The sequence below is a fragment of the Trichechus manatus genome, unplaced genomic scaffold (assembly GCF_000243295.1).
Source record: "Trichechus manatus latirostris isolate Lorelei unplaced genomic scaffold, TriManLat1.0 scaffold00038, whole genome shotgun sequence".
Lineage (NCBI taxonomy): Eukaryota > Metazoa > Chordata > Mammalia > Sirenia > Trichechidae > Trichechus > Trichechus manatus.
The window spans coordinates 7,560,609-7,585,839 of NW_004443974.1; the positions used below are offsets into that span (position 1 = coordinate 7,560,609).

Consider the following 25,231-nt stretch of genomic DNA (forward strand, 5'->3'; position numbering starts at 1 on the left):
CCTTTTGTACTTAATGGGTCTGAGCCTCAGAACTAACAAGCCCTTTCTTCTCTTAGTATATATAACACCACTACCAAAACAACACTGCTCTGTGATTACCACCTGTGAATGACTGGTTTTCTCAACAGCCAGGCATCACATCTTCTGTCCACAGGATCAGGTGGAGAGTCAGGCTTTGCTTTCACAGGTCTCAGCCCCCATCAGTCCTCTGCCTTCTCCATACTGGCCTGCTTGGCTATTCCCAAACACTTGCTTCTGCAGCTCCAGATCATTATATCCCTATTCCTTCTGCTGAGAATGCCTTCTCTTGACCGCTTCCCCACATGGTAAAATCCTACTAACACCTACCTCACATTTCACCTCCTTTGATTTTACATGACTGTGTGTGTGAGTGTGAGTATGTGTAGATCTCACAATCACTTCCTCCTTTGGGATGTGCATTATTATATTCATTTTACAATCACAGTACTTATCATGTTACATTATAATTAGTTATAAACATGTCTTGCCCTTCTAGCCTGAGAGTATCTTGAGGCCCTGGATGCAATTTCTGCAGCACCTAGCACTGAGAAGGTACTAAAAGGGGTTTACGGACTGAAAAAATAATAAATACTTATTAGTCTTAGCACAAATGGCAGTCAAAGTAGTTTTTTTTTCCCCCCCAAAGAAGTAAGCTCTGACTGTTACTTTATCCTGGACAATGGGGAGGGCTCTGTGAATTCCCAAATGTACTAAGTATACTCTGTATTTGGATCTCATCTCATTCTATTATCTGTGGCAATAAGCTCACAGGTCAGGATTTAGAGTCTGAGATACATAGTAGTTCAGGCTATGCCTTTCTTCAGGGCTGGACCAACTGAATGATCACCCACTGTCTCCCACAGCCAGCTAAGCACAAATTTCAAATAGTCACAAATTTCCCCCGTTAGATCTTTCAGTTCTTCATTCTTCTTCAGTTACTGTTAATACTCTTAATACATTATAACTATGAAATATTAGAAGCAGCTTCCATGGCAGCAGCAGAGAAATAGCTAGTTCAATTAGGTTATGCTCATGTGATGGTATGTTGTACAGTTATACAGTTACATTTACAGATTTTTTATGGAGTGATAAAAATTGCCTGAAAATTATGACTGACTACATAAAAATACTCAAAGAAAAAAAGCCAGATGAAAATAAACCAAAATATTAATAGTGGCTACTTCTGGGAAATAAATTTGCTTTTGATTTTCTTATTTCTACTTTTCCATATTTCTGAAATTTTCTACAATGCATATTACTTTTTTCCTAAGGAAAAAAAATATATAAATTTACCTCTAAGGTACTGGAGGTTTCAGTTGTAGAATTTCCAGTATTATTGCTTGAGTTTGAAGACACTGTTTCATTTTTGCCTTCATTATCTGATTTTTCATCGGAACTCATACATTCAATATCTGCATCAAAGCCTGTTGGGTATCCCATTGCCTGCAGTACCTGTACAGATTACATTAAAATTCGGTTTTCATTCAAGCATCAGAGATCATGCAGAACAGATGAAATGCCTACAGCAACAATTTCAAATTCATAACATTTGGACCCATGAAGCTCCTTGCAGGAAGAGCAAGAAGGCACTAAATCTACAAAACTTAAACAAGTTATACCTACCAGGGTGTCACCATGGGAAAATGGGGGAAAACCTCTTAAGAATAATTAGGTTTAAATTAAGGATAAGTGAAATGCCATCCGGACTTTGCTTCTAGATCATTTAATTTGGAGGTGAAAGGTAAAGGAAATAAATAGCATAGCCAAATTCAACCAATGAGATGAGGGGAAAGGTAAAACACCACACTGTAAAATGTACACTGGACTGTAAAAGACCTGAGGTTCTCACCCAGTATCTCTCCTCTGGTCCTCAATTTTCTAGTCTGCAAAATGAGAAGACTAGATTAGTTGATATCTAAATTCTGTAACTCAACACATTAGGGGAAAGTGGCCCAGAAGGGGAATCAAGTGTTCTACTTATTGACCTCCTTGCTTTCAACTTAAACCATAACTGAGATTTAAAAGAAAATAAAAGATTCAGTCTCTAGGTTTATTTTCTATGATAAGTGAGCTAGAAACAATTTTAGGCTTGTATTTCTATCCCTGCCTTTCAATGCCTAGTTACTTTATAGATACTTCCAATGCTGAAACTTCTTATTTTTCCATTCAGTTGCCTGGCATTTCTCATTCTCATACTCATTTGAAATGAAGCTTTCAGAACACTGTTGTGTGTACCTTTTTATCTAATACCTCCTTCCCGGTTCTACTGCCTTTTCTTTAGATGTTTAAAAGAGAATATGTTTGTTTGCCTTTTTTTTTAATGTTGTATTTTGATTTTGGTGAAAGTCTACATAGCAAATTAGATTATCATTTAAAAATTTCTACACACATTGTTACAGTAACATTGGTACATTTTTCACAATATATCAGCATTCTCATTATTTCCATTCTGGTTGCTCTGTTTCCCTTAATCTAACTTCCCTGTCCCCCTTACCTTCTCATGTTTTGTTTAGGGAAAATGTTTACCATTTGGTTTCATCCAGATGATTATTTAAAGAAGCAGAGTACTCACGGATGGTATTATTTATTTTATGGCCGATCTATCACCGGGCTGAAAGGTGACCTCCGGGAGTGGTTTAAGTTCCAAGTGTAAAGGGTATCCTAGGGCAATTATCTTGGGGGTTCATCCAGTCTCTATGTTCACTCACATTTTTATAGGCTTCTTTCCAAGTAAGCTGCATTATCAGTTACTAATTAAAGATTTATATCAGAGGATACAGAGATAGGTTCCTAAAGACACCTGTATTTGTTTCAGCTTTCAACTAATGTTATAAGTTCCTGCAGTATAAAAGCAATGTCATATTTCTTTACATCCCAACTGTACCTACATAGATGCCTAAAAAACTGTTATTGCAGCTACAGAAATGAGAAGCCAGAAACCCAGCTTTTATAAATGACAGCATCTTGTATAAAGGATTCTGCCAATGCAAATAAAATAGTATTACTCTAAACAAAATATGGGCATAAGCGGATTTCTGTACTAAGGGAACTTGAAATTAATTTATCCAATTCATATAGAGAATTTGGCATTCTGTTGAACATTTCAAATCATAAATTCTTTGTATTTATTTGGGAGTAAAGCCAAGAACCCCTTTTAACATCTTAAGTTCTAAAAGTACTCAGGTAGTATTTTACACTAAGTACACGAGCATCATTTGGTTATATCCTCATCGATATTTTACAAAGAAAACACCTTCTCCACTGTCTGAGTCCTACAAATATGCTCTCCTTGAGAAATTTCATCTCTGAGAGACTAGAGCTCAGTCTGGCATTAACACTAGCTAACACCAGCTACAAGTAAAAAGCCAAGAGTCACAAATAAATTTGCTTTGTTTATCCCAATAAAAACTAAAGATATGAAGCTTTTTCTAATTTAACATATATAGCTAAAATAGTCTAATATAAAAAATTAGTTAATAGCACTTCTTTTTGCCTTTTTCTCAAATATCAGATTCATTTATTGGTTGTTACTGTAGAAACACATTTCAGTATATTTAAAAACAGTTTATATAGCTGAAGCACAATCTCTGAACGGATATAGTGTTCAACCTCAATACAGCATAACTAACAAAAATATTTCAAGTTAAGTCATTTTTCTATGAATACATTTTTTAAGAGTATTACTACTGTACGCTACAGAAGTCAGAAAAGTAAAGATTCCTCAGGTCTCCGGAACCAGAGTTTGTTTAGAATCAATATTGAGGCCAAAAAAACTGGTGTACCAAAGAAAGGCGAGTTTCAGGTGTCTGGTAAGCAAATTCCAACCTAATAAAACACATCAACAGAGCTGAAAAATCTGATCCCTGAAAATAAAGTGACTGGAAAATCCAGCTATATGTAACCATGCCCTTTTCTTCCTGGACAGGTTGAGAAAGATAACCTCAGAGACTAGGGGCCAAGAGTGAAAAGAAAACACATGGCACTCCCCCCTATGGCTCTTCACTCTAAAGAAAGTAATATTCATGGCTTCTGTATGATACAAATTGCTCAGGGAACGTGGTAGCTCCAAGAACTTTCCCAAAGAACCTTCGCTCCTTGTCTCCCTCTAGCTGATCTTTTTCCGCATAATAACTAAGAGTTTTCATGGAATCATAATGACTAAGTTTTTGTGGAATATGGCTGATTACTTCTCTAAAGGTGACCTTCGTGGGGGCTGTCAAAGGAAAGAATTGGAAGAGGAATGGTGTCATGGATTGAATTGTGTCCCCAAAAAAATATGTTAATTTGGCTAGGCCATGGTTCCCAGTATTGTGTGACTGGTCCACCATTTTGTCATCTGATGTGATTTTCCTATGTGTTGTAAATCCTATCTCTATGATGATCTCTATGATGTTGATGAGATGGGATTAGTGGCAGTTGTGTTAATGAGGCAGGACTCAATCTACAAGACTGGATTGTGTCTTGAGCCAATCTCTTTTGAGATATAAAAGAGAGAAGCAAATAGAGAGACACAGGGATCTCATACCACCAAGAAACAAGAGCCAGGAGAATGGTGCATCCGTTGGACCCAGGGTCCTTATGCTGAGAATCTCCTTAACCTTGGAAAATTGATGACAAGGACATTCCTCCAGAGCTGACAGAAGGGAAAGGCTACCCCTGGAACTGGTGCCCTGAATTCAGACTTCTAGCGTACCAGGCTGTGAAAGAATAAATTTCTCTTTGTTAAAGCCATCCACTTGTGGTATTTCTGTTACAGCAGCACTAGATAACTAACACAGGGAGTGAGATTGTGGAGTATCGAAAAAGATTGCAGGATACTTCTGACTGAGATCTGATTAACAGGCCCTCATGTCATATAGCAGATTAAAAATTGCAAACCAAATAAATCACCCAAGGAGAGGTTTTCACCTCTGGATTACTCTGATCTTTAATTTATTCTAGCTGGATGGATCAAAAGTCTAATTTATCCCATTTTCCAAAAGGGCAAATTTCAGTTCTTCTCAAATTTCAGATTTACAAGTTAACTGTACAGTCTATGAAGATTGCACTTCAGGACCAGAAGAAAGGAAATAATAAAGATCAGAGTAGAAATAAATGAAACAGAGAAAAACAATAGAAAGAATTAACAAAACCAAAAGTTGGTTCTTTGAAAGGGATCAACAAAATCAACAAACCACTGGCCAGACTGACAAAAGACAAAAAAGGAGAGAACGCAAATAACCCAAATAAGAAATGAAATGGGGGACATTGCAACAGACCCAACTGAAACACAAAGGATCATAACAGAGTATTATGAAAAACTATACTCCAACAAATTTGAAAACCTAGAGGAAATGAAAAAATTTCTACAAATACACTACCTACACAAACTAACACAAAGTGATGTTGAAAATCTGAACAGACTCATAACAAGAGAAGAGATTGAAAAGGTAATAAAAAAAAAAAAAAAACTCCCAACAAAAAAAAGCCCTGGCCCAGATAGCTTCACTGGAGAATTCTACCAAACATTCAGAGAAGAGCTTGCACCAGTACTACTCAAACCATTTCAGAACATAGAAAAGGAAGCAACACTTCTGAATTCATTCTAGGTAGCCAGCATAACCCTGATAAAACCAGGCAAAGATGCCACAAAAAAAGAAAATTACAGACCAATATCTCCCATAAATATAGATGCAAAAATTCTCAACAAAATTCTAGCCAATAGAATTCAGCATCATATCAAAAAAATAATAACACCAAGACCAAGTAGGATTGATACCAGGTATGCAAGGATGGTTCAACATTAGAAAATCAATCAATGTAATCCACCACATAAATAAAAGGAAAGAAAAGAATCACATGATCATCTCAAGTGACACAGAAAAGGCATTCAACAAAGTCCAACACCCATTCCTGATAAAAACTCTCAATAAAATAGGTATAGAAGGGAAATTTATCAACATAATAAAGGGCAGCTACGCAAAACCAACAGCCAACAGCCAACATCATTCTTATGGAGAGAGGCTGAAAATATTCCCCTTGAGAACAAGAATAAGACAAGGATGCCCTTTATCACTACTCCTATTTAACATTGTGCTTGAAGTCCTAGCCAGAGGAGTAAGGCAAGAAAAAGAAATAAAGGGCATCTAAATTGGTAATGAAGAAGTTAAACTGTCCCTGTTTGTGGATGATATGATACTATACATAGAAAACCCTAAAGACTCCACAAAAAAACTACTGGAACTAATAGAAAGATTCAGCAGAGTAGCAGGATATAAGATAAACACACAAAAATCAGTTGGACTCCGATACACCGATAAAGACAACGATGAAAAGGAAATCAGGAAAACAATACCATTTATAATAGCCCCTAAAAAAACAAAATACTTAGGAATAAATCTAACCAGGGATATAAAAGACCTATACAAAGAAAACTACAAAACACTACCACAAGAAACATCTACAGAAATGGAAAAACATACCATGCTCATGGATAGGTAGACTCAACACTGTGAAAATGACAATTCTACCCAAAGCAATTTACAAACACAATGCAATCCCAATCCAAATACCAACAACATTCTTTAAAGAGATGGAAAAACTAATCATTAACTTCATATGGAAAGGGAAGAAGCCTCGGACAAGTAAAGCACTACTGAAGAAGAAAAATAAAGTAGGACGAGTCACACTACCTGACCTCAGAACCTACTATACAGCTACAGGGTAGTCAAAACAGCCTGGTGCAGGTACAAGACAGATACTCTGACCAATGGAACAGACTGAGTACCCAGATGTAAATCCATCCACCTACAGTCACCTGATCTTCGACAAGGGCCCAAAGTCCATCAAACGGGGAACAGACAGTCTTTCTTACAAATGGTGCTGCCGAAACTGGATGTCCATCTGCAAAAAACTTAAACAGGATCCATACCTCACACCATATACAAAAATTAATTTGAAATGGATCAAAGACCTAAATATAAAGCCAAAAACTATAAAATAAAGTTCACAGAAGAAAAAATAGGATCAACGCTAGAAGCCCTAATACACAGCATTAACAGGATACAAACCATAACCGACAACACACAAACTCCAGAAGATAAACTAGATAACCGGGATCTTCTAAAACTTAAACACTTAAGTTCATCAAAAGACTTTACCAAAAGAGTAAAAAGAGACCCTACAGACTGGGAAAAAATTTTTGGACAGTACAAATCAGACAATCTAATCTCTAAAATCTACAAGAAAATACAACAACTCTACAACAAAAAGACAAATAATCCAATTTAAAAATGAGCAAAGGAACTGAACAGACACTTCACCAAAGAAGACATTCAAGCGGCCAACAGACACCTAAGGAAATGCTCACGATCACTAGCCATTAGAGAAATGCAAATTAAAACCACAATGAGATACCATCTCACCCCGGCATTACAGGCACGAATCAAAAACACTGGAAATAACAAATGTTGGAGGGGCTGCGGGGAGATCGGAACTCTTATGCACTGCTGGTGGGAATGCAAAATGATACAACCATTTTGGAAGATGATATGGTGCTTCCTTAGAAAGCTAGAAACAGAAATACCATATGATTCAGCAATCCCACTCCTAGGAATATATCCTAGAGAAGTAGGAGCCGTCACACGAATAGACATATGCACACCCATGTTCACTGCAGCATTGTTCACAATAGCAAGAAGATGGAAACAACCTAGATGCCCATCAGCAGATGAATGGACAAACTATGGGACATACACACAATGGAGTATTACGCAACGATCAAGAACAATGATGAATCTGTGAAGCAGCTCATAACATGGATGAAACTGGAGGACATTATACTGAGTGAAATAAGTCAATCACAAAAGGACAATGAGACCACTACTGTAAAAACTCATGAAAAAGTTTACACACAAAAAGAAACGATCTTTGTTGGTTACAAGGATGGGAGGGTTGGGGTGGGGGTGAATACTAAATAGACAATAGATAAGTGGTAACTTTGGTGAAGGGTAAGACAGTACACAATACCGGGGAAGCCAGCACAACTTGTATAAGGAAAGGTCATGAAAGCTCCATAGACATATCCAAACTCCCTGAGAGACCAAACTGCTGGGTGGAGGGCAGTGGGGACCATGGTCTTGGGGAATATCTAGCTCAATTGGTATAACAGTTTATAAAGAAAATGTTCTACATTCTACCTTGGTGAGTAGCTTCTGGGGTCTTAAAAGCCTGTGAGCAGCCATGTAAGATACTCCACTGGTCTCACCCTTTCAGGAGCAAGGGAGAATGAAGAAAACAAGATACGAGGGAAAGATTTAGTCCAGAGGACTAATGGACCACAACTACCACAGCCTCCAACAGACTGAGTCCAGTACAACTAGATGGGGCCTGGCTACCACCACTGACTGCTTTGACAGGGATCACAACAGAAGGTCCTGGACAGAGCTGCAGAAAAACGTAGAATAAACTTCTAACTCACAAAAAGAGACCAGACTTACTGGCCTGACAGAGACTGGAGAAACCCCGAGAGTACAGCCCCGGACACCCTTTTAGCTCAGTAATGAAGTCCCTCCCAAGGTTCATCGTTCAGACAAAGATTAGACAGCCCCATAAAACAAAACGAGACTAATGGGGCATAACAGTGCAGGGACAAGGAATAGAAGGCAGGAGGGGACAGCTGGTAATAGGTAACCCAAGGTTGAGAAGGGACACTATTGACATGTGGGGTTGTTAACCATTGTCATAAAACAATACGTGTACTAACTGTTTAATGAGAAACTATTTGTTCTGTAAACCTCCATCTAAAGTACAATCAAAAAAAAAGAAAGAAAGAAATTGCACCTCAGGGCAAAGAGAGGTATGATGGTCATCTACCTCCTAATAAATCAGTCACTACCTCTTCCCTCAGGTCCAATGTCAATCAACTGACATCTATTCCAGATGTCTGCCAGGGAGTTTAACCCCTAGCTTAAATCCCTTCCACGTTTACCAAAAGCTCAGCTGAACCAAAACTACTAATATTCAGAGTGAACCCACTAAAGCATACCCAGTCCATCCAAGTTCCATTATATTCTAAAAATATAATGCTGCATCAAATGAGAAACAAGTAGCATCTAAATTTTGTCATATTGTAAAATTTGCCACCCTCCCCCCCAAATTTTAGTGACTTGCAACTTGCTATGAGGCCAATAGCTTACATTAAAGGTTTTTGTAGAAAACAACCCCACAAACTTATCACTGCATTAAAGATGCCTTTAAAGGATATTTTTTAAATCCTTTTTTACGAAGAGCTATCCAAAGAGAAATATCCATCTGATCTTTATACCAAAACAATTATCATTCTCATAATCAATTGTCTGTTCTTATGTCATAGAAAGTGAATTGTGTATTTCACAAGCTTTTTGTGTCACTTGCTAGAGAGCTTAAATATAAATTTTTGAGTCATTCTCAGCACACATTATAGCTAAGCTATTAAACTTTAGCCTTAATCCTGAATTCACTTGCCCCTCATTCTTGGCCTTTTTCTGCCTCATTTTTAACATGTACTATTTGCTGGCACAGTGGTTGAAGTGCTCAGCTGCTAACCAAAAGGTCAGTGGTTCGAATCCACCAGCCATTACACAGGTGAGAAAGATATGGCAGTCTGCTTCCATAAAGATTTACAGCCTTGGAAACCCCATGGCACAGTTCTCTTCTGTCCTATAGGGTCACTATAAGTCGAAATTGACTCAGTGAATGGGCTACTTCATCATACTTTAGGTACCCTTTTTGTACACAAGGCAGAACGTAAGTAATATACTGATTAATATTTCTAACAGCTTAATTGTTTTTATTTTTCCCCGGTATTCTTATCACTACCTGACATACAGGGTCGCTATGAGTCAGAATTGACTCAACGGCAACGTTTGGTTTGGTTTAGTTATCTGACATATTATGTATTCACTTGTGTATTTATTGTCTGCCTCCCCACTAGAATGCAAGCTCCATGAGGGTTGTTGTTAGGTGCCACCAAGCCAGTTCCAACTCCTAGTGACCCTATGTACAACAGAACGAAACACTCACTGCCCAGTCCTACGCAATCCCCACGATTGTTGCTATGCTTGAGCCTCTCCTTGCAGCCACTGTGTCCATCCATCTCATTGAGAGTCTTCTTTTGGCTGACCCTCTACTTTACCAAGAATGATGTCCTTTTCCAGGGATTGGTCCCTCCTGATAACATGTCCAAAGTACGTAAGACAAAATCTCGCTATCCTGGCTTCTAAGGAGCATTCTAGCTGTATTTCTTCCAAGACAGATTTGTTTGTTCTTCTGGCAGTCCAAAGTATTTTCAATATTCTTCGTCAACAATATAATTAAAATGCATCAATTCTTCCTCGGTCTTCCTTATTCACTGTCCAGCTTTCACGTGCATATGAGGCGACCGAAAATACCATAGCTTTGGTCAGGTGCACCTTCGTCCTCAAAGTGACATCTTTGCTTTTTAACACTTTAAAGAGGTCCTTTGCAGCAGATCTGCTCAATGCAATACTTCGTTTGATTTCTCAACTGCTACTTCCATGGGTGCTGATTGTGGATCCAAGTAAAATGAAATCCTTGACAACTTCAATCTTTTCTCTGTTTATCTTAATATTGCTTATTGGTCCAGTTGTGAGGATTTCTGCTTTCTTTATGTTGAGGTATAATCCATACTGAAGGCTGTGGTCTTTGATCTTCATCAGTAAGTGCTTCAAGTCCCCTTCACTTTCAGCAAGCAAGTTGTGTCATCTGCATATTGCAGGTTGTTAATGATTCTTCCTCCAATCCTGATGCCCCATTCTTCTTCATATAGTCCAGCTGCTCAAATTATTTGCTCCACATACAGACTGAATAAGTACAGTGAAAGGATGGAGCCCTTGTGGTGCAGTGTTAAGGGCTATGGCTGCTAACCAAATGGTCAGCAGTTATCCAGCAGCCACTCCGTGGAAACCCTATGGAATAGTTTTATTCTGTCCAACAGGGTTACTATGAGTCGGAATCGACTCAAGGGCAACGGGTGTGGTTTTTGGCTTGGTTTGGTGAAAAGATACAACCCTGACGCACAGCTTTCCTGGTTTTAAACCAAGCAGTATCCCTTGTTCTGTTCAAACGACTGCTTCCTGGTCTATGTATAGGTTTCTCATGAGGGTAGGGACATTGTCTTTTTTCACTGCTATATCCCCAGCATCTAGGATAGTGCTTGCACACTACATTAATCATACTTACAAAATGGAATGGTCATAAAAGCAAACTATAGCTTATGCCATATTATTACATAATAATACTTTCCTTAAGAGAAAATTGATCCTCAGCCTTTGACATTTTAGCATTAGTCTGAAAGAGATCATATGTACTTAATAGAGAGATCCCACTATTTGGAAATGTTCTATACGCCTACAAGCAAGATTGATTGGTCTAATCTTGAACATTTTCACCTAAGAAAATACTCTGAAATATAAAAAATACATTGTGCACAAAGATACTGATAAAATTTATTTACAATAGAAAAAAATCTAAAAATAGAAAAATATCCAATGATAGAGAAATATTTAAACACATAATAATATATTCACATCATGTTGTACATATAGCCATTAAAAATTATTTATGAAGATTTTAATAACTTGGAAAAATACGTTAAATGAAAAAAGAAGAGGATATTTAAAAGCTCACATAAACACTGTGAACCCAACCCATAAAGAAATAAATCAACAAAACAGAAAAAGGCTGGTAGTAAATAAACCAACATACTATAAATATTAATCGTCTTTGCCTCAGAGATGTGCAATTGAGATAGTTATTATTTCTTTACTTTCTTCTAGACTTTGCAAGTTTTGTATAATCAACATATTATTTTACAACAAAAGACCAATTTTTCAATCCAAAGGTGACAAAAGTCTATGTTATTTTCATTAAAATCTTGAAAAAATTCTGTTCATTTTCTACAGGAAAATAAGCACCTTATTTGCAACGTAAAATAACAAAGCATTACTAATAAGATAAATACTTTACCTTCACTGCCACGTGAAGTTTTGCTGTTTTCTTGGATGGTCCTGAGGCTTCATATGTTGTGCCATCCACATCTACAGACATTGTGAAAACGGGGGCATGAACAGGGCCAGACTGAGATAAGAGCTTATACTGAAGCCCAGGCCTGATCTGATTTAGCCTCATTAGTGCATTCATAAGGTCTATTGCTTTACTGTCCAGAACTGTTAAAGAAAGAGGAATGGGATCAGAAATGAACTAGAAAATCATTTTTTGCTTTAATCTGCACATTCATAGGTGCCTAGTAATCAGTGTAAGTGGACCAGGTTTTTAAAAAGCAAGAGTTTCAAAAGGCACATATGAGCGTAAGTCAAAAAGTACTGCTTCAAAATCATAAAAACCTTCATTAAACAAAAATATCAAAATGTGAAGCTACTGTCTCTCAATATATCCTCTATCTAGGTCTATACACTTCTGAAGGCAGTGTTTCCAGCTCTCTAACCCTTCCCCTAAGAATTCTGTTCTCTTTGATTTACACGACATCAAAACAGCAGTTTTGGCATCCTCAAGGAACTCAAATCGTGTTCCTTTTAAATGTTCTTTGAGTTTGGAGAACAAAAAGAAGTCTGAAGGGGCAAGATCAGGGCTGTAGGGTAGATGGGGTAAGGTTTCCCAACGAAATTGTCATAGGACATCTCTTGCTACCCTCAAAGAATGAGCAGCTGCATTGTCGTGATGGAAAAAAAATTCCTCAGTGCAAATTTCCTGGCCTTTTTCTCACCAATGCAGTTTTCAATATTCTTAAAACGTCTTCATAATAAGCCCCTGTGATCATCCTGTGTCCTTTGAGAAAATCAATCAAGATTACCCCTTTGGAATCCAACATACAGTCGCCATAACCTTCTGAGCGGTCTTCCATCTTTTGGCTCATCTTTGAGGTCTTTCTGACCCTCCTTAAAACTCTTGAACCATCTAAAAACTGTTATTTTATGTGGGGCAGCATTCCCATAAACACACTGCAAAGCTTCACTGATTTGGGAAGATGTCCACTTGAGTTCTGTTAAAAATTTGGTATTAGCCCTGACATCAAAATTGGTTTTTATCCACGGCACAAAAGGTATCTTTTCTGAAGGCACCCTAACAAGACTAAGACAAGTGTATTACTGAAAGAACTTGTCTGCAGCCATCCACTGATCGCAGTGACACGTTTAAACACATTTTATTTGGAATAAACTCATGTATGTATGAACCAGAACCCTAGTAGCAATACTTTTTTACTTACCCTCATACAAATTAACTTCACTTCCTAAGTAATTATGAAATTACTTTTAAAGTTATTATGCTAACATCTTTGTAAGAACAACCTGCATTACTATATTTATACACTAATTTTAACTTTTCAATATTAATGTATCTTAAGCAATGAAGCATCATAAAAACAGAGAAGTCATAATCATCAACTTCTCAGTTAAGATCTATTCTTAAAAGTCCAATTCAAATCAATTATATTCTTCATTTTTTAATTTTTATTTTCCTATCTAAGGGTATAAATCCTTTCTAGTTCACATCTGTTATAGCTGAAAAGAAAACTAAGAATAAAGGTTTTACACACTTTTCCTTAAGTTTCGTTTCATCTTCTTGTTGGGATCTTTATCATCCCCTGATCCATCCTCAAATGGCCTCTTTAGAGCTGAAGACCCAGCACCTTAAAAAAAAAATGAGAGATTCATTACAGTCAAAACGATGCTTCTACTTATTCTACCAAATGTTATCTACTACGTTCAGGTGGGAAAATCTTGGGAATCACAAGTACCATACAACTTTTTCATTGAGCAAATTATCAGATTTATGATCTTGTAATTGCAAAAATTTTGAAAGCAAATCTACTATGTGCAAGACAAATTTTAGGTGCTTGAAACTGTTTAATATTATCCCTTTTTTATATTTGTTTTTCTATTTATTCATCTATACACATACAAATATCTATGCCTATATTCACACATGTATACACATGAACAGAAAACCATCTGGAAGAATACAGTTGGCCCTCCGTATCTGCAGGTTCTCCATCCGTGGATTCAACCAACTGCAGACAGAAAAAAAAAAGTGCCAAAAAGCAAAACTTGAACTTCGTGCGCCGAGCACTACACTGAATCCACTCAGCCTCTATGCGCACTACAGTGAGGGGGTTGAGGAGAGCGAGAGGAAGAAGTTTAAGGCTAGTAAGGGATGGCTGGAAAGCTATGTGAAGTGCTACAGCCTCAAGAACATCAAGATCACAGGACAATCAGTATCTGCTGATGCTGCTCAGCGTTCCCAGAAGAGCTCAAGAAACTCAGAGAAGAGAAAGGCTACCTTCCAGAGCAAGTCTTCAATTGTGATGAAACAACTACTTACACAGCATTTACACTGTATTAGGTATTATAAGTGATCTAGGGATGATTTAAAGTATATGGGAGGATATGTGTAGATTATATGCAAATACTATGCCATTTTATACAAGGGACTTGACCATCCATGGATTTTGGTATCCGTGGGGGTCCTGGGAACCAATCAATCCCCCTCAGATACAGAGCGACAACTGTATATATCAAAATGTTAAAGGTAGTTATCTCTGGTAGGGTTTATTTTTACTTAAGTCTTTTCAAAGATTTCTATCATTTAACATTTATTAAATGTATAAACTTTACGAGTCCATATGTTAAATCATATGCTTTTAGAAATCTGATTATTTATCAAACTATAAAATATTCTCCTGTCTACCCAGTCAATGCTATTCAAGATTTTATTTACAGTTCACCTCTTCCATGAAGCCCTCTTCAGCTTTTCTCTAATATCAACTTTCTAAAAGAGTTTCTATGCTATCAGAAATATAAAGTACCATATGTGTTCTTGTATCATTGCCTATTTCATATATATAGTTCTAGTATGTCCTGAGAACTCTCTGAAGGTCAAAGATATTTTCTCATTGTCTCACATCTTACAAATTATCACAAAAGTTAGAAACCACATAATGGGTATGAAATAAAAACTAACTGAACTGACATTAATCAATTTCTTGGATAAAGTAGCTAGTTAATAACACTGTCAGGCATAAGGCAGGAGCTCTGCTATCCAACTTACAAAGAATCAGAGAAAAAAAGCTCATATGTTCTGAACCTAAGTACTTCAAAGAAGTCTGCATCTTCACAGATACAGCTGTAAAACATTCCTAACTTAAGCCCCTCTTAAAAGTTGATTGCTGGGTTTTTCCTAAAGGAAAGTTATACTCAAGAGATTCATGCCACAAGATTTCCAGATACTTCTAGCAAAAGCTTGCTATAATACTGAGATTAACTATATATTCTCTGCTCATCAAGATTTATTGTCCCTTGGGGTAAACACTGATTTCAGCTTTTGCCTGGGTCAATACTTACCACCCAGGTCAATCAATCTTGATGTTCTCTTCAACAGAAGGCAGTATCTGCTTAGTATTGTATTTTATTTGCATTACATAAAACTGTTGAGTGTGCCAGTCTCCCAGAATGCAATGTTTAAGGGATAAAAGTTAAAAAGGAACTATGTCTATTCAACACTCTCCTGCTCATTAAGTTACAAAAAGCAGCTTCCTGATTGCCTGGAAATCACAAACTGGCTGAAAACCACAAATCTATTCTCTAAATCCTCCAATTACATAAACAGAGCTCCATAGATTAAGCTTCATTCTACCATCTTGGCCTCTAGAAAAGAGATATAAAGTCATCATCATATTATCATTAATAGTAATCTGGTGGGGGGGGAGCTAATCATAATAGTAATCTGAAAAAAAAGGGTTGCTTTACAAAAATAGGTTTAGCTTTCAATCTCTTCAGTATCTAGTAATGAGAAGTAATCATTTCTGAGACAAAATTTTTGAAGATAACATTTGAGTGCTTGCCATGTACCTGGTACTGTTCTTGGTACTTTAGCTACTATAGTCATTCATTTAATCCTCACAAGTACTCTACGAAGCCAGTACCTTTATCATCCCATTAAAAATTCATTCATCAACAAATATTAACTGAGCATCTATGTGCAAGACAATTTTTAGGTGCTGGACATATAACAAGGAACAAAACAATGTCGCTGTTCTCAAAGAGCTTATGCCATAATGGGAAATAATTATAGCATATCAGATGGTAGCGAGTGCAATGGAGAAAAATAATGAGACTTGAGGAGGAGGAGCTGTTCCTATTTTATACTGATGAGATGACCCTTTAATGAAAAACTGAAGAAAAGTAAAAGAGTGAGCTAATCATCTATTTGGGGAAACAGAGTTCAAGGCAGAGAAAACAGCAAGTACAAAGGTCTTCAGACAGGAACATGCTAAGAAACAGCATTAAGGCCTAAGTGGCTTGAGTGGTATGAACAAGGAGGGGGTAGTTGTAAATGAGGAAAGCCATATCATATAAGGCAGTAGTTCTCAACCCTAGCTGCCATTAACTCACCAAAGGAACTTTTACAAAATACCAAGGTTCTACTTTCAGTGAGATGGAGTAAGTAAATCAGAAGAACCTTCCTGATGAGCATTAGAAAAGCTGAACAAAATGTAAAATAATTATCTGTTTCTAGACAATAAAGAATTACGGAGTCAAGATGTGGGAGATGAAGGAAACCTAGCACTGGGGGCCACATTTCCCCTAGAGGCATCTTCCAAATCCAGAAGAGGCCGCTAAGAACTAAGCAGAGTACTTTCCGCAGGCTCCCAGGGCTCAAGGGTCCAAAACTGAAGTTCAAGGACCACCAAGAAGGGAAGGTTTGGTAAATTCCCGACACTCTGGGTTGGATCTTTAAAGTGTTATACAGTAAAAGTAAGATGAGCTAGAAATAGTCTAGACCTCACAAGGGCTAAAGCCAGGCTTCAATCATCTTAATCCCTGATTGCAGGAAGCGATCCACCATTGCCAGTCTCACTAGTCATCTCCCAGAAGCAAAGATAAATCCTCCCTGGAGGAAGATAACATTACTGTAGGGTTTAACTTCTCTACAGGTTTTCATTTAAACTCTACAGCACTCATAATAACCAGGCACATGAAAAGACAAGGCACTGTGATCCAAAATCAAGAGAAATAGTGGACAACAGAAACAGACCCAAGAGGAAACCAGATGACAGAGTTTTAAAACCAAACTTTATTAAAAAGAATGACCAGAATATTCAAAAAAATAAAAGACGAAGAATTTTGGCAGAAAATCTGAAAATAGAACCAAATGTAAATACTAGAAATGCAAAATACAATATAAACTAAAGACTGGCAGACCTACAAAGGGGAGTAGACAAATCCACGACAGAGAAGAGTTAACACACCTCTCTTAATAATTAACAGGACAAAAAAATTAGTACAGTGTATAAGACTTGAACAACACAATGAACAAATATGACCTGACAGGTAAAGAACATTCTGACTAACAACTGCAGAACATACATACTTTTTAAGAGCGTGAATCATTTACAAAAACTGACCATGTGCTGGGCTATAAGTCTCAACAAATAACGAAGGAAAGAAATCATACAGAGTATGTTCTCAGATCACAATTGAATAAGTGAAAATTAAAAAATGGGTAACTAAAAAATCTCCATTTGTCTGGAAATTAAGTAATGACATCTAAATGGCCATGGGTCAAAGAACTGACAACGAATACTACTGTCAAAAATGTAATGCACATAAATCTGTGCTTACAGGGAAATTTACAACGTTAATAATATACAGTAAGAGGCTAAAGAATCAACAATTTATTCATCCATCTTGAACAGTTAGAAAAAGAACAGCAAATTAAACCCAAAGAAAAGAGGAAGAAGGAAAAACTAAGAATAAGAGCAGATACTAATGAAACAGACTACATCTAATTCACAAGAACCTGTCTTTTGTAAACTGCTCACAAAAATCGGTACATAATTGTTCATAGCAGCTATATTTGTAATAGCCAAAAACTCGAAACAAACAAAATGTCTTACAATAAATAAATGGTTCAACGGTGGCTCATCCAAACCATGGAATACCGCTCAGCAAGAAAAAGAAATGAACTACTGGCACACAGAATAAATTGGATGGATATTAAGGGCATCATTCTGAGTGGAAAAAAAAATCTCAAAAGTCTCCTACTGTATAATTCCATTTAGGGAGAGAGAAGTGGGTGTGACTATACGGGGATGACATGAGGGAGTTCTCTGTGGCGATGGGAGAGTTCTGTATCTTGTTTGTGGTGACGGTTATACCAATCTACAAATGTGATAAAATGGCATAAAACTTATACACAATTTCCTGGTTTTGGTATTGTACTATAGTGATATAGATGTAATCACTGGGAGAAACTGAGTGAAGGATACACGGTAGGGACCTCTCTGCACTATCTTTGCAACTTCCCATGAATCCACAATTATTTCAAAGTAAATAGTTTTTTTTAAAAAAAAGAAATGCTGCTTTGTTGATAACATACTACACAGGTACAGTGAAGAAAGGAATTTGGATTTTGGACATCTTAAATGTGATATGTGTCCTAGACATCCATATGGAGATACTGAGGAGGCACTTGGAAATTTGGGTCTTAGTACAAGGGGTAGTCTAGGCTGAAGATATAAATTTGGTACTCTGCAGTGTATAGAAGGTATTTAAAGACAAAAGATTATATGATATCCACTAAAGAGTCAGTACAGATTAAGGAGAAAAGAGGTCTAAGGACTGAGTCCTAGGATATTTAGAGGTCAGAAAGGTAAGGAGGAACAAAGACAACTGAAGAGAGGTCAGTGGAGCTAGAAGAACCAAGAGAAAGTAATAACTTGGAAGTCAAGTGAACAAATATGTTTCCAGTCAGAAAGAGTGTCTGACAATACCAACTGTTGTTGAGGATATAATGCAACGGGAACTTTCATATACTGCTGGTGTATGACCAACTTACTAGGTCATATACTGACCTAGAGTAATTCCTGCATATGTGTCCCTTTTATGAGTCATAAGAATACCCATAGCAGTATTGCCAAAAACTGAAAAGAACCCATATGTTCTTCAGAAATAGAATAAATTGTAGCATATTCATAATGGATACTATATAGCTATTAAAATGAATAAATAATAGCTATATGCAGCAACATGAATGAATCCCAAACAATGCTCGACAGAAAGGAGATAGTCACAAAAGAGTAAGTTCCGTATGATTCTCTTTCTATAAAGTTCCAGGCAAAATCCAATTAAATTGTTTAGGAATGCATATACAGGTGGGAAAGCTATAAAGGAAATCATCAAAAAACAGAAATGGTAGCTTCTTGGGGTGAAGAGGTGATGGAGAGGGATACACGTGCATGGCTTCTGAGGGGCCGATAATGTTCTGTTTATAACTTGGGGGTGGGGGGGAGTTGATTATACAAATTTTTTTTAAACTATTTTTTTATATTTGTATATATATGTGTGCTATATTTCATAATAAAACAAATATAGGAGAAAAGAAGAATGTGTTCATCCATGTCAAATGTTGCTGAAAAGTTGACTAAGATGAGGACTGAAAACTAACCACTGAATTTAGCAATGTCACAAGAGGCACTATGGTAAGAGTGGTTAGGAGGAAGGCCTGATTAGAATAGGTTCGAAGAGAACAGAAAGTAAGGAAAAGGACAAAAAAAGTATAGGTCACTCTTTCCAGAAGTACTATAATAAAGGGGAGCAGAGAAATGGGACTCAATCGATGGGAGCTGTAGAATCACAGAAGGATTCTACTTTGATTTTGTCTTCCTCATGGGAGATATTACAGCAGGTATTTGTGCTGATGCGAATGATCAGGTAGAACTGGGAAAAACTGATGCTGGTGAGAGAAGACGGCACTTACAGGCAAGAAGGGATGTGATGTAGTATACAAGTAAAAAAGTTGGTCTTAAGACAGTTAATCTATAGCCAAGGAAGAGAAGGCAAAGTATAGAGTAGATGCAGCTATGTTAGTAGATGGAGTGGTGAGAACATGTAGAAGTTCTCTTCTGAGAAAACAGAAGTAAACAAGGGTCATTAAATGAAAGTGCCAGGGTGGAAGAGGAAGTATGAGATAAGAGAAGATGCTATCTAGGAATAGTTATCTAGGAAAACTGGAGAACTCTAGAACTTATAGGAGGATTGCCAGACAACACAAGTAGTCTATTTGAGATTAGCATCATAGACGGAAAGGGTGAACAGTCAAGGTGGCTGTATGTTTTCTCCAACCATGTTCAGCAACTTGGTAGAGGCACAGAGTAGGAAGAGATGTCTTAGTAGGAAGATGTCTTAGTATTTATTATTATGTAAACAGTTCTGACCTTGTAGACTCCCTGAAAAAAGTCTTTAGAATTTTGTCATGAATAGAAGACCAAAGAAGTGAAGGTATATTCTAATGAGTGATTGTAATGATGGACCATGGAATATAAGCAGGGTAAGAACAGAATATGAGAAAGATGAGGGATGAGAAGTGAAGGATGAGGATGAAAAGGTGGTACAATGGTGAGATTAAAGAACTAGAGTACTAAAGGTACTAGACAGAGTGAGGACAAGAGCTGGTAAGAGAGTAAAATTTATCAAGAGAGTGGGTACAGTTATTGGTGAAGACAAGGTCTAGGGTATGACCATGGAATGCGTAACTGAGGTAAGGTGGAAGACAAAATATTTGTGGGAGAGGAAATCAAGGAATTAAGAGGCCAGGCTTTTGAAAAAAATCATCTGCATGTATACTGAAATCACCAAGAATTACTGGAGTAAAGTTTAAAAGCAAATGTCCAGAAGGCAGGTCCTAAAAACATGAAAATATGAGGGACAGTGCAGGAAGGGTTTGGAGACAATGGCCTGGGTGATATCATCTTCTAGCCAAGGCACAAAATAGTTAAGTGACTTGCTCAAGGTCACGCAGCTAGTAACTGGTAGAGCTAGGATGGAACAACTAGCAGTCTGGCTCTGTTTTATGCTATAAATTGGCAGGCCAATTTTCCCAAACTTGAGAAAGAGCTTTAAAGTTAAAAAAAAGAAAATTATAGTCACATAACAGCAGATATGCTTTTACCATCTAGTAATGGAGGAAAAAAAAAAACTACTATGAATTCAGAGACTGAAATAAAATTTTGTTACTAATCATAAGAATGTGTGTGTGTGTGTGTGTGTGTGTGTATTTTATTCAATCTACACACAATGATTGGCATCATATAGATTCGTGAATCCCTTCCAATAATTCTTTGCTACTGTGTGAGTCCTTTTTCCCCTGGAAGAAAATGGCTTTCATTCCACAAACATTTACTGAGCATTAGTATGCTTGTAATAATGATGTGGTAGGACGTGAAGGACTCCTTGCCCCCAAAGAGGTTACAGTCTAAGGTAGTGATTCTCAAACATTTTGGTCTCAGAATCCCTTTACACTCTTAAAAAATCACTGAGGCCCACAAAGGGCTTTTGTTTTGTGGGTATATCTATCAATATTTAGCATATTAGAAATTAAAATTTTTTTTGTTGTTTTAATACCCAAGAAAATATTCTACCAGCCATCAGAAAAATGATGTCATCACATATCACACGTAGCCTCTGGAAAACCGTACTGTAACACTCATGAAAGAAAGAGTAGAAAAGGAAAAAAATGTCTTAGTATTTATTATTATGTAAACATTTCTGACCTTGTAGACTCCCTGAAAAAAGTCTTTAGACCCACTGGAATTCTGTTGCCTAAATAAATACACTGAGCCATGGCACTATTTTTCATACACAGAAGAGGTGGGTTTGGTCCCAGGTGAAGAATATCTGGTGTTAAACATCCCACTATCCAGTATAACAGGAAATGAAAGAAAAAAAACAAATAAAAGAGGTTAATTTTGTGTGTGTGTGTGTGGCATAGTAGTAGAGTGAGTGAATTTGTATTTATCTGCTGTACTCCAGGCACTGAGTTGGGCATTTTAACCTGACAACAGCTAATAAAGTAGGAGGTAATATTCCTACCGACGAAGATGAAGTAATTGCTCAAGGCCTAAACCTAGTAAGTAGTGTAGATATAACTGGAACCCAGGTCATACTGACCCAAAGCCTGTGTTCTTTCTGTTGAAACTCTGAGTTCAGTCAGACTAGTATAAATGGAGGTCCCTAAGTCTATGTAGTAATGGAATCTGGCCCACATAGACAAGTGAGTTTGTCACTACTAAGAATAAATGATAGCAAGCTGATGTCACCGATAGGGACAGAAGAGAAGAAAGTCAGAAAGAAAAGCAATCAACTTTCTTATACGTGACTTGGATTAGCAATTTTTAAGTTCTCTAAGCTCTAACAAGAGATGCATCCCACGAATATCCCCCGCTGCCAACCCCCAGACCAAATAAAAACTTTTCACACTCACCTTCTTTATCAGTAACTGACCAGGAATATTTCTGAAAAGGCTTACTAGATGGAACAGGGTCCATCTCCAGCACTTTATAAATCTGGCCAAAGGCTGATAGTCTGAGTGCATGCTGTGCACTGTGGGTAATATCCTCTTTCTGCTGAGTGGTCATGTAGCTCAGAGCATCTGTTGGGTCTCGCTCACAAGGATCGTGAAGACCAGGACCCCCAGGAAGTAGTATTCCAGATGCCAAACACTCCATTACTCGTCTCAAGGCCTCCCCAGCGCCCAAAGGTCTATTACAAGTACCTATAGACTTTTCACATATAAGCTCTAGTGGCCATCCTTTTAATGGTGCCCGTGTGGGGACTCTGTTGCACAAATCTCGAAGAATGCGGAGGACAATTACACATGATTTTAATCCATTTGCCCTTGCCTGAAACCATTTGGCATGTCGAAGAGACGCCAAGGCATTCAGGCATTTCTGCCTGTCCAATAAATCCGGAGGATCTTTCATCGCAACATTTTCTAATGGTAAAATGGGACAGAGAGAGACAGATACAATTTGACCAAGGGGCTCCTATCAAATTACCAAACAATAAAAATAAAAAGAATAGCAGCATCTGAGTGAGCTAATAAGACTCCCAGAAGATTTCATAGCTTAGCTTTGTTGCTTCTTTTTTTGTTAATTATGTGCACTATGATTTTTTAAGTTTAACAACCATTAGAGTAGCTCTGTGCTAAATACAAGACTTACTCAGTAAGCATTCAGTAAACAAATCAATGACTACTGCAATGTACAATCTGGGATCTTATTAAGCATATATAACATCATAGGGCACAAAATAGGTACATAGCACTTCTTCCTTTGGTGAATAGAAAAATTCAGAAAAAAAGGTAAAAAATCTCTCTGTTGTCTCCCAAAACCCAATAGCTTTCTTCTATACTGGGAGAGCCAGATTTTGTTCCACATTCTCCCAAGGATAGGTTCTGATTTGAGAAAAAAGAAAAAAAAATCTCTCTAATAAATCCCAGTGATATGCCCAGTCTCACACCTGTGCACTGTGGGTAATATCCTCTTTCTGCTGAGTGGTCATGTAGCTCAGAGCATCTGTTGGGTCTCGCTCACAAGGATCGTGAAGACCAGGACCCCCAGGAAGTAGTATTCCAGATGCCAAACACTCCATTACTCGTCTCAAGGCCTCCCCAGCGCCCAAAGGTCTATTACAAGTACCTATAGACTTTTCACATATAAGCTCTAGTGGCTAGAAGATATTAAATTACAAATTAGTACATGCACCAAGTGTTAAAAGGATTCCAGTTAAATGTGAGCAGACATTACTATCTACAAGTGAGGCCAAAAAGTCTAAGTGAATTTAACATTTACGGCCCACTTAACTTTTCCCCCATAGGTGATTATTAACTTTTACCCCAGCCAGAGTTTTTAAGCTGAGCATTTTTGAGATAATAGAAGATATTTTAGATATTCAGATCCCTAAAGGATCACTAAAGAAACTATGGTCATCTAATTGATTTAACAAGGGTTTAACAACTCATGTAAGTTAGTAACAGCTAATAACTAGTCAATGTACAAACCCAGACCACTTATCTCCCGCTCAACTTAGGAAGCACTCAAACCACAAATATCTCAAAATAAGAATAAGACTTCATTTCAGACTGCCCCAATTAGAATAAACAAAAAACTAAATCTCCATGTTTAATAAACTAAAAACTCATAATACTATGTCAAAGTAGTAATTGCTAGATTAATTTATAAATGACCTTTACAGAATTAAATTGGTTTATAAATGTCCTTTGTTGTGGTCTTGATTGGGTCAGGCATAATAATTTCCAAATTAAGGTTTGCAATATACATGATACACAATATCCAAAATCAGGTTAAGTATAGTGCTTGCCTGACTTTAATTACTAACATGAACTTATTTTTAAGTGTCTACATTCAGAGAAAGGGAAAGAAGGTAAAGAAGCCTTATACTGACATATCAGGTAATTTTATTTTAAATGGAAATAGGCATTGAAAGAGAAATGTGCCAGTCAAGCAGGTTTCCATGGGTAGTAGGTGAATAGTAATCAACCATCAATACAGAGTAAAAATGCAGGGAAGATATTCACCTCTGAAAGGTATAAAACCTTTTTGTCATAAAAAATATCTCGGGCTCTATGACATGAATATGACTAGACAGAAGAGACAGGTTATATGCACAAGAATTCATATAAAAAGATGCTAATTTTTTTTTCCAGAGCAAAAGTAGATAATGCATGCCTTACCTAACTCAGAATATAGCCATTTTACAGTGATATGTAATTTCTACAGGATTTCCTCTGACTACAGCTTCAGAGTTTGCTTTTAATCATATTTATGTACTTACCCATCCTTTTAATGGTGCCCATGTGGGGACTCTGTTGCACAAATCTCGAAGAATGCGGAGGACAATTACACATGATTTTAATCCATTTGCCCTTGCCTAAAACAAACAAAATGATTCCAATATCCCTGTTGAAAAACATTCTTCATTTTAAGCACACTGATCATGGGTAGGTTCTTTACAGTGAATACTAATTAGCCAATTAGTTGTCAAGCAAACCAAAAAATCAACTTATCAAAAGTAGTAAAATTTTGGTTTAGAAAGGCAGATTTAAAAGTAAAAGAAGCATAATATTAAAATTGCTTTGGTGGCCTCATGGCAACCCCATTCCAGGCAACTATCTCACCAGTGTTTGTATTTTATAAGCCATCATTTGAAATTCAGAGTATTAAGCCAAAAATAATTACATAATAATATCATTAACTACGGTAAAACCTATATTAGGCACTTGACCTAAATTAACTCATTTACTCTTAGAACAACTCTGTGAGGTAAAAAATACCTCCATTTTATATATTACACAG

At 37.0% G+C, this 25,231-nt stretch overlaps 1 protein-coding gene across 5 annotated transcripts in view; it reads right to left on the reverse strand.

Moving 5' to 3' along the window:
- Positions 1-25,231, reverse strand: part of STRBP (spermatid perinuclear RNA binding protein) — an 87,999-nt gene that overhangs the window by 16,277 nt on the left and 46,491 nt on the right. For 3 of the 5 annotated variants that reach the window (XM_023730717.1, XM_023730715.1, XM_023730716.1), the window contains exons 7-12: positions 24,711-24,806; positions 23,376-23,585; positions 22,339-22,450; positions 13,616-13,708; positions 12,028-12,227; positions 1,315-1,473 (exon numbers count right to left, since the gene is read on the reverse strand). In XM_023730717.1, the coding sequence (XP_023586485.1) occupies positions 1,315-1,473; positions 12,028-12,227; positions 13,616-13,708; positions 22,339-22,450; positions 23,376-23,585; positions 24,711-24,806 (870 nt within the window). Of the gene's footprint in view, positions 1-1,314; positions 1,474-12,027; positions 12,228-13,615; positions 13,709-22,338; positions 22,849-23,375; positions 23,586-24,710; positions 24,807-25,231 lie in introns of all 5 variants that reach the window. The other 2 variants (XM_023730718.1, XM_004375646.2) reach the window with 2 other exon arrangements.